The 20483-nt window shown below is 35.2% G+C and overlaps 2 protein-coding genes across 3 annotated transcripts in view; both read right to left on the bottom strand.

The window, feature by feature from the left end:
• The window catches only part of VWC2L (von Willebrand factor C domain containing 2 like), a 180706-nt gene extending 163643 nt beyond the window's left edge, over positions 1-17063 (bottom strand). Inside the window, exons 1-2 of the mRNA XM_020881714.2 lie at positions 16324-17063; positions 13310-13776 (exon numbers count right to left, since the gene is read on the bottom strand). Coding sequence (XP_020737373.1) covers positions 13310-13699 — 390 coding nt within the window. The 5' untranslated portion in view covers positions 13700-13776; positions 16324-17063. The remainder of the gene's footprint in view (positions 1-13309; positions 13777-16323) is intronic.
• Positions 17064-17606: 543 nt separating this feature from the next.
• The window catches only part of SPAG16 (sperm associated antigen 16), a 968306-nt gene continuing 965429 nt past the window's right edge, over positions 17607-20483 (bottom strand). For both annotated transcript variants that reach the window (XM_070458611.1, XM_070458612.1), the window contains one exon: positions 17607-17972. In XM_070458611.1, coding sequence (XP_070314712.1) covers positions 17797-17972 — 176 coding nt within the window. In that variant the 3' untranslated portion in view covers positions 17607-17796. The remainder of the gene's footprint in view (positions 17973-20483) is intronic.

The following is a 20483-nucleotide window of genomic DNA, read 5'->3' as shown; positions in this document are numbered from 1 at the left end:
CACTTATTATCATTAGACAGAATGATATTGGAAAACTTTTTTTCGATAATTAATTCTCATTTATAGAGATGAAACTTCACTCTTTAATCTGCTGCTGCTGCTGCTAAGTCACTTCAGTCGTGTCAAACCCTGTGCAACCCCATAGACAGCAGCCCACCAGGCTCCTCCGTCCCTGGGATTCTTCAGGCAAGAACACTGGAGTGGGTTGCCATTTCCTTCTCCAGTGCATGAAAGTGAAAAGTGAAAGTGAAGTCTTTCCTTCATGTCTGACTCTTCGAAACCCGATGGACTGTAGCCTGCTAGGCTACTCCATCCATGGGATTTTCCAGGCAAGAGTACTGGAGTGGGTTGCCAATCCGAGTCTTGCCAAAAACAGATTTGCAGTGGGGTAACTTGAGCTCACTTTTTTTTTTTTTGGAGTCCTGCCTGACTTAAGTATCTTCAGTATTTTCAATCTGAAAGTCCTAGAGACTCATTATAAAAAGGAAAACTCTCTATGATTGTCCCTTGTCTCCCTAATGAAGTTTTCTAAATCTCAGCTGTCAAAGGTTTGCTATTTTAGCGGGATTTTATTTTTAACATTTGGGGAGTATTAAAGTTAGACTGAGCAATTTTAATTTTTTTCCCTGTCCTATTTAGAACTGTAAAATTATTATTATTTTTATTTATTTATTTATTTATTTTTTTTCCATTTATTTTTATTAGTTGGAGGCTAATTACTTTACAACATTGCAGTGGTTTTTGTCATACATTGAAATGAATTAGCCATGGATTTACATGTATTCCCCCATCCCGGTCCCCCCTCCCACTTCCCTCTCCACCCCATCCCTCTGGATCTTCCCAGTGCACCAGGCCCGAGCACTTGATTAAATTAACATACAGTGAAAATAGGTGGAGTTTCAGGGAGTTGAGCTGTGTTCTCCCCATATAGAAATAGGACTTAATTTGTAACCACTGGGAGTTTCTACAATGACTGTGGTATTTCTAAAGCTGGAAAAAGCCCTTTCAGGGTCCACATTATCTTTGTTGTTGCTTTTAATTTTCGTTTTCCTGATGTGGAAACTTAAAATGAAAACAACAAAATTTGAAAAAATATTCCTGGTCAATACTTTGGCCACCTGATGAGAAGAGCCTGATGAAATGACTCTGATGCTGGGAAAGATTGAGGGCAGGAGGAGAAGAGGATGAGATGGTTGGATGGCATTACCAACTCAGTGGACATGAGTTTGGGCAAATTGGGAGATAGTGAAGGTCAGGGAAGCCTGGCGAGCTGCAGTCCATGGGGTCACAAAGAGTTGGACACGACTGAGTGACTAAACAACAATAACAACATTCCTGGTCAATCCTCACTACTTTCCGAATATAGGGGTGTTTTTTGTTGTTGTTGTCGTTTAATGAACAGGAATGTGCCTTAGATTCACCCTTCTTTATGGCCATTGGAGTTTTTTAAGTGAAGTAAATTGAGTGATGTAAAACATGGAGTAGGCAAAGAATTTCCCTTATGTTAGCGGTGTACAAGATTTCCATCAGGAAGATATGAGACTTAATGTGAAATATTTCAGTTATAATTGAACAGGTATTCCAAAATGCAGGATGTGTACACACTTAAATAAGTCATCTCTATCACATTTCTTGCATAATGTCCATAGTATACTCTTGGAATCTGGGCGGGTTTAATGGCAAGAGCACTGCAGTTAGTCAGAAGCCTCCCTTATCAATTATAACATGAGAATAAAAATCATCTAAGAACTAAATCATTCCATGAAGGAACAAAGATGAAAAAAACCTCATAAAATTGTCAACAAGTATTTATATTTCCCTCAGGCACAAATCTGGTTATGTCACTAACTCCAGCTCTTTGGTGATTTTACACAGGTTCCAGGCTTTGGTTCAAGGTCCCAAGCCTGGTCTTCACACTGTGAGGCTGGTTCCATGTCCCTTATCTCTCTCTTCTCTCACTTTTTGTCTCCTCTGTCCCCTCTGATTTGGCCACTTGGGTTAACTCAATTTTCTATGAATGTTCTTTCCAGTGATTTTTCCATTTTTCCAATTTTGTCTAAAATATTTTCAGTGCACTGAAATCCTCACTCTTAGGCTCTTCCTAAGCTGTTTTGACTAAGTTGTTCTTTTCCTGATATGAGTTCCTGAGCAATCATCCCAGACCATCTGCTATCTGTGGTTATCTGCAGCATTCATTTTGATACACTAGGGGCACCTTGAGGGTCAGATTCATATCTTATGCAATTTGGTACATGCCTCACACCTATCACCTCTCTATATATCAGAGACATTAAGGGCATTTAATGGAATCAAACCATGTATTATGCAAGTTGACCTGAAAACATGTTAGTGAACTTAACATCTAATTGAGCAGATAAGATACATATTTTCATTTATTAATATAATAGGAAATATATCTATTATATTATATTAAATGAAAAATACCTACCTGATTTATCACACTCTCAAAGGAGAGCACATGGGATCTCAAAATAAAGCACATTTTTATCCTCTTTGCTTATCTATTTCATCTGAGAATTCTCAGTAAGTAGGAAGTTATTAAATTATTATACATCAATGCAAAGAGCAAAGCCATACTCCTTGGAGACAAATGTGCAAAGAGCGATGACTTAACATGTCTGTTGTTGAGTATGTATAGTACATTTAAAATAGGCAAATTTAAATGCCTTTGAAGGTTTACACATGTGGAAAGACATCCCCAAGACCACCTACAAGTGAAGTAAAACCTATACCTAACAGTACGCAAAGAATCTGTAACTTTGAAGAATTCGAGTCAAAAGGATCTGATGACAGTATGATTTGAGGGAAGTAGAAAGAGAAGAAGGGTTTCCCAGGCAGCTCAGTGGGTAAAGAACCTGCTGGCAAGGCCGGAGATGCCAGATATATGGGTTCAATTCCTGGGTTGGGAAGATCCCCCGGAGGAGGGCACAGGAACCCATTCCAGTATTTGTGCTGGAGAGTCCAGTGGACAGACGAGCCTGGAGGCTAGGGTCGCAAAGAGTCGGACATGACTGAAGCGACTGGTCACACAGCACAGAAAGGGGAGAAGAATTTGATCCTAGATAAGAAGTTAGCAAACTTTTCCTACAGAGAGCCATACAATAAATATTTTTGACCTATGTGGGTCATGTAATCTCCGGAGCAACTACTCAGCTCTGGATTGCAGCCTGAAGGCCATCATGCACAATACATAATGAATAAGCATTGCTATTTTTCAATAAAACTCTACCTACAAAAATGGGTGGTGAGCTAGATTTGGCTAATAGATTGTAGTGTGCTGATCCTGTGTAACTGGCATTATTCCCATTATATTGAATAAGTCATTGTCCATTTACATTGGTTTTCTGGAACAAATTAATTAACACAAATAACAACATTAACTGCAATTTTGAAACTTTAAAAAGGACCAGACAATAAAAGATAAGCTGAGATATATAGATTTTTATCATTAATTGCCCATCAGAGTCAGATAAAGGGATAAAGGATGATCTTGGTCATTAACAAAATACTTCTTAAATGGCTTCATTGAATGCTTATGAACTTTAAGATGTTAATAGATGTTCAGAGGAAAGAAAAGTGTTCTGCTGTCACATAAATTTGTGAAATACTGGACTCAATATGGGTTAGAAGCAATAGTAGTAAAAATGTCAGATAGCTTTTATGAATCCCTTATTGTGTGCCAAGTAGTTTTTACTAATATCTCTATTTTAGAGATGCGTGTACTAAGACATCGGAGAAGGCAATGGCACCCCACTCCAGTACTCTTGCCTGGAAAATTCCATGGATGGAGGAGCCTGGTAGGCTGCGGTCCATGGGGTCGCTATGAGTCGGACACGACTGAGAGACTTCACTTTCACTTTTCACTTTCACGCATTGGAGAAGGAAATGGTAACCCACTCCAGTGTTCTTGCCTGGAGACTCCCAGGGACCGGGGATCCTGGTGGGCTGCCGTCTATGGGGTCACACAGAGTCGGACACGACTGAAGCGACTTCGCAGCAGCAGCACTAAGACATATTGAAGTAATGTGTGCCTAGTTACTTGACTGGTAAGTAGTAGAGCCTACTCTAAAATATGGTCTTCACCATACTGTTGAGCTCTTAGCTGTTGAACTGTGTTCATACTGACTCCCAAACAAACCTTTAAAAATTTTTCAAGTGCTGTCAGTATACTAATATATATGATCAGACACTGCATATTTCTAAGAGGTGTTAAAAGATGCATCATTTCTCAGAATTACTTGACCACAAAAAAGAAAAGCAAAAATCCTACTAAAAATCTAGCTAGCTGATCATTAGAACTATCTGGGAAACTTTAAAATAGAAATTTAAACCATTTTTGGTTGGCACTGAAGAGGGAGAGGTCAAGGAATGTGAATTTTTGCAACATTCCTGCCTTAGATGATACTGATCATATGCCAGGTTAAGGACAGCCCTTTGTTCTAATGTCATACAGCTAGATAATTTTTGTACACTTCATCCATTTTTCACACTCCATTCCTGTTATGTAGTGAGTGGTGACAGTTTGCAGAGTGGAAAAAAAAAAAAAATCAAGGACACAGGTCCTCAGTTCCTAAAATCACCAAATATGTGGCAAGGGCAGCTAATTTAACTCCTTTGCTTCTTCCTGGTATAAAGTAGTCTCTGTGAAAACAGATGGTGTTTAATATAATTTTATTATGGCCTATACTATTTGGTTTAATTATAGAATTTTTCATTTTTAGACAAAGGATCCTCTTTTTATTAGAGCCTTTGCAAACTTAGGCTTCTTTTGCAAGTTGACCTCTATCTGTGTCAAAGACTGATTTTAGATATGCCAATATTTTATTGTTCTGGTCTGTTTGTAACTCTGGGTTGTCATGGAGATAGGTCCCGATATCACATTTCTATAGACAATTGGCTGAAATAAATTTCTGCATCTAGTATATTTATTGGAAAGAAAGATGCAAATAAGCATTAAGTCTGAAGGTCTAAAATGTGGATAAAAAACCACAGGAAAAATATATTTTTATTGCCTTTGCAAATAGTAAGTTCTGTCAGCCATTGTGGTGTTTCCACTAAGTTTCTGTTGGTCTTTGTTTTATCATCTGTAAAAAAGTTGAAAGTTCTTTTCCAGATCTAAAATTCTGCTGTCAATTCTTAAAAGTAGGAAAGACTTAGATTATGAATTAAAAAAAAAAAAAGCAAAGACTACAACGCTTGCCTTTTTTAGATAGAAGAATTTATACAAATTCAGATACTATAAATCCAATCCCTTGCTAAGAAATAACAATGATAATCAAGGATCAATATTAAGACAAAGTTAGTTCAAAATCTCATCCAAGTAATGTTTAGTTAAAAACACACACACAAACTTTTGAGCAATCAGAATTGTTAATTAAACTTCATATGTAATACTTTAATTTTCAAATTCCCAATACTATTTATTCCTCATTAGATATATGACAACATTATTGTATCCATCCTATATATAGAAATATTAAATTTATTTGAGTTTTGTTTATGGTCTCATGACATAATAGGGAGAAAATTAAGAGTTGTGTTCAGTAGATTTGTATCCACTTTAATCAACTTTATATATAGTCAAAAAATAATACCAGATAAAAACTTTTCAGGAGATAAATGAATTTTCTTGTTACTTTGGTACTTCATTCACTCTTTTCATGGTGTCATTAAATTCTTGCAAAAATGACATTATTGTGATGTGCTAGATGGCAGGCTGGAGGCAAGGAAATCAACAATGGTGGTGTGTGAGATTGAAATTACTGATGATAATCAGTGGTGATTAAAGGTCCAAACCTAAAATAAGCTGACTCTAAAATAAACCAGTCCCTATTAATAATGACTAAGCTTGAGAAAGATCACTTGGGTAAGCAAACCCACTGAGCACTTGAAATCACCTTGAGTTATTTGTTTCAAGCTCTTCCTTGAAAGTTTGGTTAAATATAGCTAAAACATAAACCAGTATTTTTTTCTTGTGCTATACTTTGTAAAACACACTGTCTGATACATAAATCAAGTTAAAGGAAAACAAAGCAAAAGAAAAAATACGATCAGGGTGAATAAGAAGGGTTAGAAATAATTGTAAAGATTTTCTTAAAGTAAGAACATTTCCAAGCTCCCTCAAATTTCACACACATACACACACAATGCATGTATGAAACAATTTCAGTTTAGACTATATAGACTAATCTACAAAATTTGCATAAAATATGTAGATTATGTCATAAGGTATAGGACGTAGTCACACCATTGACTATGTATTTTGGTGAGTAAAAACACAATGACAGATTAGCAAATTTCTAACATATCCAAAATCTTGTACAATTAGAGTTAAAATTTGGAGGGGAAACTACCAGGTCACTCTCTTTTCAGGTTCATCTCCTCATAGTATTGGCGAGTCAGCAGGAATGGACAGTGAAGTTTATAAACAGCTGATGACTGACCTCAAGTCTGCTGTAGTCACTAGCAGTAACAAGCTCCACAAATCTCAGATGTGGCTGCAAATCAAACACCAATCTCCCCGTGTGCACAGGGGATAGAAGCCTAGACACAAATCTCTCTAGTCATGTTTATCACACAGTTGTCACCAATAATGGCAGCATCTTACCATATGAAGGATAGCAATAAAAATCAGTGTGTGTGTCTATATTTAACTAATTAAAGGGCCAGGTGACCATCAAGTCTCTCAAAATTTAAAGTAAGAGACTATTTCATCCCATCAGGGGTTAACTTGGAAGCCATTTATAACTATAATTCCTACTCCCATAATTTGAAAAGTGTTGAGGGCCATTTTCAGTTCTCATTGAGGCTTTTGAAAAAAAAAAACAAATTATTTCAAAACTCTGATCTATTTCTAGATTTAATGTAGTTCTGTAGAATTAAAACACACCAAATGAGTACAATGTAAAAAGAATGAGAAAGGGTTTGAGGAACTTTATAAATTTAAGTTCTAACAACATTGACTTCTAATCTTTGAAACTGGTCAGACATTATACAAATTAAGCAGATGCTCCCTAGTTATTTACAAAGATGGGCGTTCCCTCTAGGGAGAATGACCATTGAGAATGATGCACTTTGAGGCTGCTGTGGTACATGCTGGGGGCTGAGCTTCAGATGAGCAACAGTCATTACTGATTAAGATGACTTAATCTCTGTTATTTTGCAGCTACTTGAAAGGAAAAAAAGCTATGCTTGAATTCACTCAGAGGCAGTTTTAATACTAAAAACAACATGTTCTGCAAAACAAAAACTGCATATTGTAGAGTCAACAACTGTGGAATTAGTCTTCTCAATCTCCCAACAGAGACCTCAGTTATCTTTGTTGTATGAAATTATAATGTTTTCTAGGACTGACTTTCAATGGAGTCTTACAAATGCCCCAACTACTTGTTAAGAACTTGTCTATCCCCTCTTGGGAAAAATATGTAAAAAAACCCCACCCATAGTCTTAAAATTCACCCATTTTCCATTATTAAAATGAATACAGGTAGTCAAAAAAACAGAAATAAAAAAATAAACAAAACCCTCCCAGTTGTTAGGATGAGAGGTCTTTCCTGCCTTGTCTCCCATATTTCAGCAGGATGTTCATAACAAATTTGATTCCATTTAGTGGCAATGAAATACTATAATGCATACTACAATCTTCATACATCTGGAAAGATGCATTCTCTATCTCTTTGTCTAGTACAAACATTTTAGTTCCTGTGCCTCTCATATTAATAGAAACTGGTGCAATGGCAGATGAGTGGGTGGGGTACAGTAAGTGGCATTTCTGCAAACAATTATACCCTCATTGAGATTTCTTTACAGCTTTTCCCCCTGTTCTTTCACATATTTAGTAATCAGTTCCTACAATATGCTGCTTTTCATCCTTTTTCTGTATTAAAACAGACATAAAAAAAGAACTCTCCTAATCCTAACTTGAAAAGTCCTTTCTACTCACTTTTATAGATTTCTATAATGTTACAATACTGGACATTAATGATGGGACATAGATTAATGAGAAAGCTGGGAAACCTGTCTTCCTGTGAATGTATCCATTGAAGAGTGAGTCAGTTCTCAATCTTAGTTGGCATTGACATTTTTTATGAGTATGATGATTTGGGAGAATATTCTGAGTGATTAATTCTCTGTCCTCTTTGCTGCTTTCCTCAAGATTTAAATGTTAAGTCCAAAATTCAGGGCAAAAACTAAACAGCTTACCACAGCATGAAAACTTTTTTTTTTTTTAAAGCTGTAACATATTTACAAAATGTGCAAAATGAGAAAATAATCACACTGAACCTATTAAAAATAAAAACCAGAAACATGATCAACTGTCTTTGGCCCATAATGGGAAAAGTACAAAGGTCAGTGCCTGCAGAGAAAGGCAGATTTTGGGCAAATCCAAGTCCTCAAGTAAGGGTACTGGATGTTGACTGTAGAAAATCACTTTAAGACAGGCTATGCAAAGCTGAAATAAAAAAAAAAAATCTCTTTCAGTTGCAAGTAGTATAATCTTCAGTGTCTGACCTAAAACTAAATCAGTACAAGTTATGAAGTATAAAAAATTCCAAAAAGGCTAATTCTAGCTGAGTGTGAGTTATAAAAATATTGAGCAAAATAAGAAACTATTTCTCCCTTTAAAAAACTCAGCATGAGATGGTTAAGCACAGAAGCACACCTGATACAACCTGCATTTCCAATCAAGATTTTCTGTAGGAAATGCTACTGTAGATTATTATTTATACTTATTTCTTAAAAAGTAGGTTCCAGTGTCATTTCGCCTGTGCACACATGAAAGAAGAGAAAACCTACTACACAATGACCTTTATCTCAGTACAATATTAACAGAACACTGGAGAATTCGGTTTTCAAAAAGGAGAGTATGAAAGCCATTTTCAAACCTTAGATCAGTAAGTGTTGGAAAAAATCCAAATGTTTATAAATGACATTATTTTTTCTATCAGGTGACACATGTATATCAGTTTACATTTAAATTTAGTGATAAGAAGACACTGATGTAGTGACATATGTTTTTGTAACTGTATAGTGTCAGACTTACAACTAAAACTCTGAGTGGTCCTTACAACACTTGGGATGGAAAGGCAATCCAAGGTGAGCGTCAGTTAGGAAGAGGTGGGGAGACGGAGTAGAAAGTAGAAGTGGGGTGGAAATGCATGCTTTATGAACACTGTATGTCATCTACAGGAGCCCAGAGAGCACTCTACCTGAAGTTTGAATCCTTCTCTAATTAAAATGGAGAGATGGACACATAGACAGAAGCAAACGCATTTTAAGGGAACTTTAACTTTTTATATTCTGTCTGTTCAATTATAACCTGGCTCATTTTGTTCACCAAAATACATTAAATGCCTGTTATGTGGTTTACCTAGTGCTGGGGTTGAGACCAAGGAAAAAAGAAAACATTGTCCCCAGCCTTAAATGTTTCACTGTCCAGTGGGGGAGACAGCAGTCCTTTCAGTTTATATTATTGCAGTGTGATAGAGATGGTGGTAATGAGTTCATATGCTAAAGCCAGGAAGCCTGGATTTGAATCCTAGTTCTTCTATATTATGTATGGTGTTGGGTAAGCTATTTACACTTTGGTGCTTCAGTTTTCATATCTGTAAAACAGTGCTAATAAAAGTGTAACTTCATAGTGTTAGCATGAAATTGTGCTATAATACACATAAAGCTCTTAATGGTGTCTGGCTCTGATTACTGTCCTTGTTATAAAGGTATGAGATGCAGCCCAGAACACAGCAGTAGGCCAGTCAGAGGAGGCTTTGCAGTTGAGATGAGATCTAAATGGAGCTCAGATTAGTTTAGTTGGACTTACACACATGTGCAGAAATGGTAAAAAGGTGTGGGCCAGCATGTGCAAGCACCCAGGGAGGAGAAGTCACTGAGAGTTTAATAAACTTGAAGGAGTTGATGAGTAGAATCTAGACTGTACTAGGGAATTTCAGTTTTTATCCTCAAGACTATCCCTGAATGTTTTTGTCTTTTTACAAGCTCGCCTTCTCATTCTTTGTTTTCTGCAACAGTCCTGCTTTCCCAGCCATTAATCTCTCTTCACTTCCATTCAATTAAATATTTGGCTATAAAGTAATCTTGTTTAAAAAACACATTTAACTAGGTTAACTCTATGTATAACAATCTGCATTTTGTCCCTGGTTACTCTTTAGACTGAATCTATTCTGGCCCAGTACTCGAGTTCCTCTTTCCACGTTCCAAAAACACTATTCAAGTTTACCTCTTTCTTCTGATAATAGCATTTAAGTAAGATCCAGTTCCCTGTCATTCTCATCTTTCTCCTCTTCTTGCTGATTTTATTTATCCAAATATCTGACTTTGCTTAAGCAGTTTCCTCTTTGGAATTTTAATCTTCCTAGATAAATTTTAATTTTTTAAGAATAGGCTCATCTTTCACCTTCCTGAAGAAAAAGACAGTTTGTCTGACCAAACCTTATACCATGTTGATAAGCTTCTGGCACCAAAATCCCCTTGGTGTTGACCTTCACGATCACATGTTTTATGTTGCCTTTTCCCCCCTCCTCTCTCCAGCTTGGTTCATGCCTTCCTTGTGAGTGGAGACGTTTCCTTCTAGATCTTTGACTCTCTAATGCATGTACAGTACAACTACAGTATCTTGTTATTAAAAAGTCCAACAAATACTTATCAGATAAATATATAATATACAAGAATATCATAATATAAACTCCTTAATAACATGCCAAGATTATTATGTGAAATTTGCATGTAGCTTCAAAGATCAGCCTACAAGAGACAAGAAACTAAATTAAAAGAGGAGCAAGATGGCTGATATTTACTTAGGCATAATAGTTTATATAGATGAGTATGAAATTTAAAAAACTGTTGGAATTTTTTCAGTTGAGGGACTTTTATTTTTATTGTTTTTTTAGTTGAGTGACTTTTAAAGTCAAGCTTCCATCATGAGACATAGGTGAAGACATGGAAGAATGTAAAACTCAGAGGAAATTCCTGGACACTAGGATTTAGAAAGAGTGAAAGGATCCTTTTTTTTCAGTATCTATTGTGTACCAGTTGTTACAAGATCACTAACTTCATATAAATTATTTCACTAATTCTTTCCAATATCTCCTCTCAACAGAAGTAATTATTATGATGGTCATTTTGTAGTGAATGCTACTGTGGCTCAAAAAGTTTAAGGACTCCTTCCAAAATCTTACATCTAAGTGATGAATTTGGATATAAATCCAGGTATTTCTGACTCTAGAGCCAAAGTGCTTTGAGAAGTGAAATAGGCTTTATTGTTAGAATGGATGTATTTAGAAAAAGGTTAAATAACTTGACAATTTTGGACAAGTATCAAACTTGATTGGTCTCAGTTCTTTCAACCTTATTAATTTACTCTAGATAATCTCTAGATCTCTTAAAACCAATCTTTGTGAAAAGTGGTATCTGTTTTCTTTTTTAAAAATCACATTGTTTAAAATCAGTGATATTGTAAGTCAGGGAGAACATTGTGCATATCAACAGATTAAATATTAATTATAGCAGCAACAGATAATTAGAATGAAGGAATTATTAACTTGATATATCTTTATTGTTTGATATGGCAAAATAATTTTTATCTTTGGAATAAGAATCTAACAAAAACAGGGAAAACTATAGCATTTTTAGTGATGAGCTAAGTTAAAAAAAATCAGTATCTTTTATTCTTTTATTTAATTTGGTAGTCAATATTTAATACTCTCAAATTTTATCTGGAATACAATTTTGCTTGGGATAGGCTATCTTAAAATGCCTTTTTATTCTACTGTAAATAAATATGCATATTAGAGGAGAGTGACCTGATTCTAGAACTATGTCTACAGTCAGTCATGTGTTGAGTATCTGCATTTACTTTTGTTACCCTATGTCAAAATGTGTCCAATATGTGAAAGACCAGAAGGAATTGATAAATGTATGACACTCTTAACTACTATTTGATGTCAATAATGGTAATTTTACTAGATTCTCAGGCCCCTTTCCAATATTGTGCAGCAAAGTATCATAATACATGAAAAAGCCTAGAATAACACTTATATATAAGAAAGTTGAATGTGATAATTATCACTGAAATTTCTCTCATGTCCTAAGGAAACTAGTTAAAATTATTGGGTTTCTTGGGTAAATCAGATATGGTTTGAGCTCACAACTTAGAATCGACTGAATGCAATGAGTTGCCAACACACAGGATGTACTCCGATCATGATCTGTTAAAACCTTTTCCCATGTATTCACTTCTACCATTTGACTCTTGTAAAGAAGGAAATTGGGTCAATGCTAATAATTGAACATTCTTCTCTCAAACATAAACACATTGAAAACTAGCTATATCTTCTTTTGCCTACACATTTCTGAGCACGTTGTCACAGAGCTTGGTTAGGCAAAATGAAAATTTTACATCAAGCCACCGATATGACAGTAACCTCAAGGCATCACTGTCATTGCATTTGAGGACATGTTGATATATTAATTTATACCTTAAGCATTCAGATCTGGCTTGTATGAAACCCTAATTAAAACTAGTCATTGGAAAAAAGAGGCTCAAAGAAGAGGTAAAAATGAAGTCCGCGTTACTTGACAACATGATGCAAGCATAAAAGAGACTAAAAATACCATTGAGGACAAAAGCCTGAAAAACTAGCCTTTTTTTTTTAAACTACATTTTACAAGGGACTATGCTAAAAATTCAGTTCTCTCTGGGGTCTTATATGTAAAAAAAAAAAAAATCTAAAGATAAGAGAACAGAATGGGAACCATGTTCTACAACAAGTAAGTCCAATGCATATTCTTAATACAAAGACCACAGCTCAGAAGTGTGTCTCTGTAGTACTTGAATTTCCATACACTAAATAGATAATTCTAGACTACAATTAAATGGCTCCAAATACAGGCTAATAAGCCATACACACTCACACATGAAACTCACAAAATTTAAACATTAATAAACAGCTTTTAAACAAAATTGTTTCCATCAGAAAACATATTTTGTAATAACACAATGAAACATTTAAAGGCAAAAATAAAAGATGGTAAGCATGCTCCAAATACTTCTGAAGAAAAAAAAAAAACTCTTGTGAAACCCTACAGATATTGGTCAACAAACCAATTGCCTATTGTACCACCACAGTGGTACTTAGGCTAACTGGAGTCACATTTTTGTAAATCAAAGAGAAATTTAAAAATGTGCTTTTTCAACTGTAATTTTAATGTTGTGATCTAAGTATGTGTTGTAAAAAGTTAGTATTCAATGAATATAGAGGGCAACTCATACCTTAAATTCCTCCAAGATCTTGTAATTTTTCCCATGATATTCACAAAAGTTTTTGACTTCTTTGCACTCAGGACAGCATCCATTGTGTTCCACTTTAGTACACTTTGGGTGAATTTTAGGGCATTCTGGCTGGTCACAAACAGGTCCATCCAGAGCACAGACACACGGACAGTTGGAATGCCCTGGGAAAAATCTTTCTCCCAACTTGTATACAAAGCCACTGTCATCCACACACCCCTTCCCTCGATAGTCATCAAAAATCAGGTTGTCATTACTGGAGGTCTGGTCCCCTTCATCAGCAGGATAGTCTTCATGACTGATGGCAGCAGAGGTGACCAATCCAGGGATGACCAATAGCAGTATGCAAGCTTCATGAATATGAAGAGCCATCCCCCTCCTCAACGGCTTCTGGATGTTCTAATATTAGATATACTCAGCTCCTTCCATGAGAATACAAGAGGGGCAAGCTGAAAACAAATATTTAAAAAGAATGATTTGACATATACAAAGAGAATATAGGTTCACTTAAACCCATGCTCTTAAAATGCTTGAGATCTGTTTATTTGAGATCTATTTGGAAGTTTTGTTGCTGTTGTTGAGTTGCTAAGTCATGTCCGACTCTTTGCGGCCCCATGGACTGTAGCCTGCCAGTCTCCTCAGTCCATGGGATTTCCCAGGCAAGAATACTGGAGCAGTTTGCCATTTCCTTCTCTAGGGGATCTTCCTGACCCAGGGATTGATCCTGAGTCTCCCACATTGCAGGCAGATTCTTTATACCACCGAGCCATCTGGAAAACCCAATTTGGAAGCTACTAAGACCTCAAATAGACTAAGTTCATGCAACTATCTGCACTTTATTATGAAGTTTGGAGGGTTGATCCTTGGCAATATATGCATTAAAATTTGTCCTTTATGAACTTCTTTTACCTTGGATATTTCAGCTTTAATTTACCTTCTGAATTTCAAAGGTCTAGCTTTGTCTATCTTCTAAGAAGTGGTTTTACGGAGACTCAATTTTACTAGTATTAATAGTTACAGTTAACTCAAGAATATCCGAATGCACATTCTCTTTGAGTTCACTGACAAAACCAAACTAGTGAGAGACAGAATGTATATATGTTACAGTCATCTGTGTGAAAACACCAGAGATTAGGGAGAAAACATGCTGCTTCTAAAAGAAAGACAAAAAACCAACAGTTGAATATAAATTATCATTGGATGGAGCTGGTACAAAGGCCTTCCTACTACTTTATGCCCATAATTAGAGAACAACAGTGGCCTCAATATGGCTTACTTGTTTATGTGGATATGAATCTGGATTTTGAAACATAGTTAAGAAGGGAAATAGTACAAGTATTTCACAGTGAGTAACAGAATGAAAACTTTACATAATAAATAAGAAAACACCATGTATCGAAAAGGATTTGTTAAAAGCAAATTTATTTGTATTATTGTCCACACCTTTATTTTATTCAGGAAGTAAGCTCCTAGTGGGCAGGAAAGATGTATCTGTAAATTATTTTTACAGTAACTTGAGTCTAATATTCGTGTAAGAAATGATACTTGAATTACTTCAATGTAAAATAGCATTCACATATTCTCAAAAATATACCTCTCTTTTTGACATGTCAAAGATACTTGCATTTAGGCAATTTGCACAAAAATGCCAATGTACAACTGTTTGAAGTTTCCTAAAATAATAAGGTGTTGTCAATTCATAGAAAATTTACCTTACATACTTTGGTGTTACTGACTCTTGTAAACTTCACTTAGTATTAGTACTTGATGGGGAGTGTTGGTAGTGGGCTCTTATTTAAATGGTTAGAATACTAACTCATACAAAGCCTTGGAGAAATTGTGACTTTAGGGAGTAATGGATGAGAAAAATGTCAGATAATTCATTTGTCCATTTACATGTTGCTGGCTTTCTGCCAATATTGCTAAAATTGTATATAGGACATTTTCAGATCATTTTACAAGGGTTATTCATTTGTTTTATTTTCAGATTATAATAGCAGTGATAAACCATCTATTTTAGTCTAACATATGTACATAATAATTTTAAGTAAGATAAAGATGGCATTAGAAAACTTCAAGAACTATTATATTTGCATTTTAAGTTAGGTATGCAAATTCTGGTAATAGTAAAATGGAAGATAGTATATTCATGCCTTCCTTCAAGAGAAAAAAACTGCTCTCTAATATTAGAATTCCTTCTGCGAAGGTGATGATAAAGGAGATGGATCTCTTTTAAAATATGTCAAAAATAATGAGTCACGACAGAACCAAAAAAAATGCAAACCTATAATTCTACTTGAGAAGCTGGAAGCTTCCTTTGACAAAGCATTTTTTTCTCTTAAATTACTATAGAGGCTATAGACATAATACAAGCTTCTGAAAAATCATAATTTTCTAATTAAGTCACGCATTTACACATTTCCCACACACTTAGAAAGTTTATCTTGGAAGAAAAGGGAGCTACTGTGCTTTTGTACAGTTTTCTAGTAGTATCTTGTCAATACATGCAAGATAAGCCATATAAAATACCCAGATCATTCTGTTTCAAAAGGACACAGACAGAAAATGATCTCTTTGCAAGCTACAGGTAGGCATTAACGTGTCAGGCTAGGGTATATGCAAACTCAAAGGTAATATAGGGATGTCATACTCACTTTATATGAACATTAAACATGCTTTTTAAATATGAAATATATTTTAAAACCTGCATGGAGAAAACAAGGTCTTCTCTTCAATATAATAAACTTATAATTTTTAAAAAGCATTCTTCCTAACTGTGCTACTCTCATGCAATTTAATAATTATTTAAGAGAAGAAATATTAGAGAAATCAAAATGCTTATCCGAAGATCTTTAATAAGTAAGCAAACACTGCTAAACTGAGAATCACATCCCAGCTAAACTTTCCCCCTCCCCATATTGCTACACATGATTTAAAATGACTGCATCTATTTCTTTGAGAAAACAAACATAACTCATGTCATAAGATACACTTACCTAATCACTCTGGAGGTTAAATGGTGGTGGTGGGGGTCACAGGCCAATATGAACTAAAAGATCACGTTTGTGTTAGGAAAGCAGTTTTCTTTAATTATCCAAAGAATACATTTTCCAGGCTTGAATTAAAGGCAATCCATTCTACCTCCCATTTCAAAACACAGTCAAGAAGCAGTCTCCCGCCCTTCCAGAGAGAAACACAGCAGACACACATAAGAAATATGCTTTGGACCTGTCTTCAGAATTCAAAGCAAGAAGCAATGCTGGTCCTGTAGCGATCCAGACCCCAGGAGCAGAATCATGTTGAACTTATTTTTAGCCTTTTCCCAGATCCTTCTATGAAATTTCCCAGCTGATTATGCCTCCTCCACACATGAGTTCACTTACACAGTGTTTGATACAGCAGTAGAGGTGATTTGGTTAGGCTCTGAGGATCAAAATCAGCAACAGCATGCTGTAGCTTAAAGCCCACTCCGCCGGCAATAACATCAGCACCATCCACAATATGTTGCTTGAATCCCCTCTTACACACCAGAAAATACTAACTGTGGACGTGAAGGAAAGGAGCAACTTTAGCTGGGTTTCTGCATCACTGAGAGCAGTTTGCAGACTGCTGATTTGGAGCTCATTCTGCCGGCAGCCGGGAATTCCTCAGCACCACGGACAGCGCCAACAACTGGCTTCTGAACCCAGATAGGTCGAAATCCCGAGCTGCTCCTTGAGACCAGGCTAGAGCCTTCTCTAAGCAGTCGCGTTTTATACAGTGGATGCGTGCGTTAGGAGGGGGAAAAGGCATTTTACGTGCGTGCGAGATACTTACTTGCATTGAAATTACAATAAAACACTAATTAAAGAAAAAACATTGTAACTATACCTGATGCATTCTTGTATGGGCTGCAGAGATGAAAGTTCTGAAGAGCTTTGCAATTAGATTTAAGCCACCTGCAGTCTCTGATTATTATTAACAGATAAAGCACAATCATTGTTAAAGAATTTGTGAAAACGTATGCTCCCAAATTCTACTTGACCCTTTGTTTGCAGAAAGCCTTTCCCCGTGCTATACATAATTACATTTCAGGTCTTCTTTCAGTTTAGATTTGATTCTTTTTTTAAAGTAGCCTGGTTCTCCTGCAGTTTGTTTTCTAACATTCAAAATCAATCTCTTGTAATTCATCTAGTCTGTCATTAGGCGTCATTGTAAAACTGTTTCTTCCAAACCACTAGCAAAGATGCTCTGCTTTGGAATTCTTATCAAAAGGAGGAAAAAAAAAAAAAGACAAATAAATGGTCAGAAAGTTATTGTTTTTTATTGGCAACAGTATGAGCACTAGCATTTATGTCCAAAGCAAGTTTTAAAGCAAATTGTAAATGTTACATGCTGACACATTTAACCAGCTATTTACCGGTTTGGGACAATATGAGGCATTTTCAGTCCTTAAAGGGAATACCCTCCGCAGTGGGATGCACTGACCGTCAAGACCACGTTCGAACGGTGCCGTCAGAGCCTCCGGAAAACAGAGTCTCTCCGTCAGGAGAAAATATGACTGTGTGAGCCTCGCTCTCATGGCCCAGCAGTTTGTGAATCTGCCCAGATTTAAGATCCAGCAAATGGATAACCCCATTGCCACTTGCCTGAGCTAAAACTCGACCTGACAGAGAGAGAGGGGGAGAGAGGAAGGGAGAGAGAAAGAATGAGGATCAAAGTTTTATTTCAAGCAGTAACAGTTTACAAGCAACAAAATATACAGTTTTGTTTCAACTATAATTCAGACTTATGTTAGATGTCAGTCAACAAATCTGAACTAACTCCTGGTTGTATAGGAAATAATCCCAGTCACAATTAAGATATGCCAACGAGTAGATTTTAAAATTTTTAAATGATCTCTCTATTTAATATGTAGAGGTCATAAAATGCCCTGCTAGTCTCCTTGTATTTGGGATTAATAAATAATTTTGAGAAGATGAAATTGAAAGCAAGTAGACAATAAACCTTTCTTTTCAAGTGAATTATCTCTGGAAAAGTTTTAAAAATAGGATTCAAAACTATCTATGGCAAAGATATAAATATACACACTAATACATACATAAATAAATATACATACACAGTGGATAATTTATACTTACATTTGTTATACTTAAATTTATTATATTAAAATTTGTTTACTATACTACATCATTGCTTAAAACTATAATAATATGCATCTATACTTTAAAAATTATGATACTCATTGGTCCAGCAAACTTTTATTTGGAGTTGAAGTGAAAATAAATACCTCCATTTCAAAGATGTGTTAGCATTTTTAATCTAATTTAAAATTCTGTTAAACTAAAATTTTGTATCATAAAAGAGCTAAATATAGCACAGAGTATTCTCAACATTTTTATACCATATATTTGTGAGTGAATAATTTCCTTAAAATGAAAAACATATCCACATACAATTCCAACTAAAACTTTTATTAAAGAAATCCTGCAGCAAACTATTAGGGAATTTGGAAGCAAGTAAAAGCAATAAAATATGTCTATGTAAGCTCAATGTGTGGGTTAAATAAGTGATATTAGTATTGTCCATGGGACAATATTTATTTAGAAGGTATTTATTTAGAAGGTATATATTTAGAAGGTATATATTATCCGTATACCTCCATATTTAGAAGGTATTTATTATCATTCCAGTAATGACATTTAAGATTCATTAAACTCTTTCAATATGTTGTATACTAGATTTAGTAAATTTAATTAGTATCTATTATTCCAGATAATCTTATCTAATGATAAAATAATAACTCCTATATAGGTGATGAAAAAGAGACTGGGAAAGGCTAAATAACTTGCTTAAGATGACACCCTAGGTATTGGAGGGAGCTCACATTTAGTCACCAGCACTTTGAATACAGAGTCTGGCTTTTTTAGTCATTAGGTTTTCTATATCTAGCATAGCATTGTTATCAGTGACACCTTCTTGACCAATGTTAAGTAGGTGATACACTGTAAAAGTAGAGTTTTACCATTCCATGTTAAAAATTCTATAATGATATTGCCATAAAGGTCACTGTGAAATATTTAATCACATATTTTAACCCCAATTGCCAAGAATAGTCTCTGAAACATGGTAAAGTTGACTGTGATAAATATGGCCTATTTACAAACCTTTTTATCTACTGGGCCTCTTCATCTAGAACAAAGCATGACACAGCAAAGATCCTTAGGATGGATTTGAGTGTCCAAAGCAGCAGATGTGAATATTTATTACAAAGCCCCTTCTACCAAGTCTTTGCCAACAGAGACGTTACATATGGATTCCACTTTCAAACTCACACTATAGACAGTTGTTTATGACTTTCCTAAGAATTAAATGACTTTCTTTTTCTTGTAGTCTTCATATAATAACAAGGTAGGTGGTAAATATCATTTCCTATTTTTTGCAAAGAAAACCAAGCAGAATCAAAGCCCCTAAAGAAAAGGGAAACAATTTAGCTTTTAAACCATTACCTTTTATTGGAGTCAAATTTCTAAAAATTATCATTGAAAATCTTTGTGAAAGTTATTAGTAATTTCTGAAAATTTGATCAATAAAATAGAGAAAATATTGGAATTTGATGACAGGAGTATATTATTTCATAATATAATTCAACAATACCATGCTGCAGATATTTAAAAAATGTGTCTTTGCTTGAACAGATTTGAGTCAGCAAGTTCATGGTGAGGTTTGCAGGTTTACTTGAACTCATTTTCAAAAGACTGTAAGATTGTGTGTATCCATCTATCTATTTAACATCATGTTCACCTCTATAAAGTATACTGGATTATTACATGGCATAGAATGTCTGACCTCAAAATTAGTTTTACTGGGAATTGAGATGCTTAACTGCTTCTAGGTTAGAAGATTTGCAAAATTACTTACCAGGATGTGTCAATTACTAATCAGGATGTATCAATTACTACATTAGTATCTACTGGTGTGAGAGAGAGGGGTGGTACTCTCAAAAGAAAAAAAAAAAATCAGACTACTGGTAGCATCTCTAGAAAGTATTTAGAAACATGTGCCCAGTTATCTTTCTAAACATCCTGATGACTGGCAATAAAAAATAAACTACAGGATGAATCATTTGTCATACCAATGTCACAGTCTTAATGAAAATTTAGGAAGGATAGAAGAT

This window comes from Odocoileus virginianus, chromosome 30 (assembly GCF_023699985.2).
Source record: "Odocoileus virginianus isolate 20LAN1187 ecotype Illinois chromosome 30, Ovbor_1.2, whole genome shotgun sequence".
In the NCBI taxonomy this organism is placed as follows: Eukaryota; Metazoa; Chordata; class Mammalia; order Artiodactyla; family Cervidae; genus Odocoileus; species Odocoileus virginianus.
Note: the sequence above shows the minus strand (reverse complement) of the source record. Positions and strands in the feature narration are given on the sequence as shown.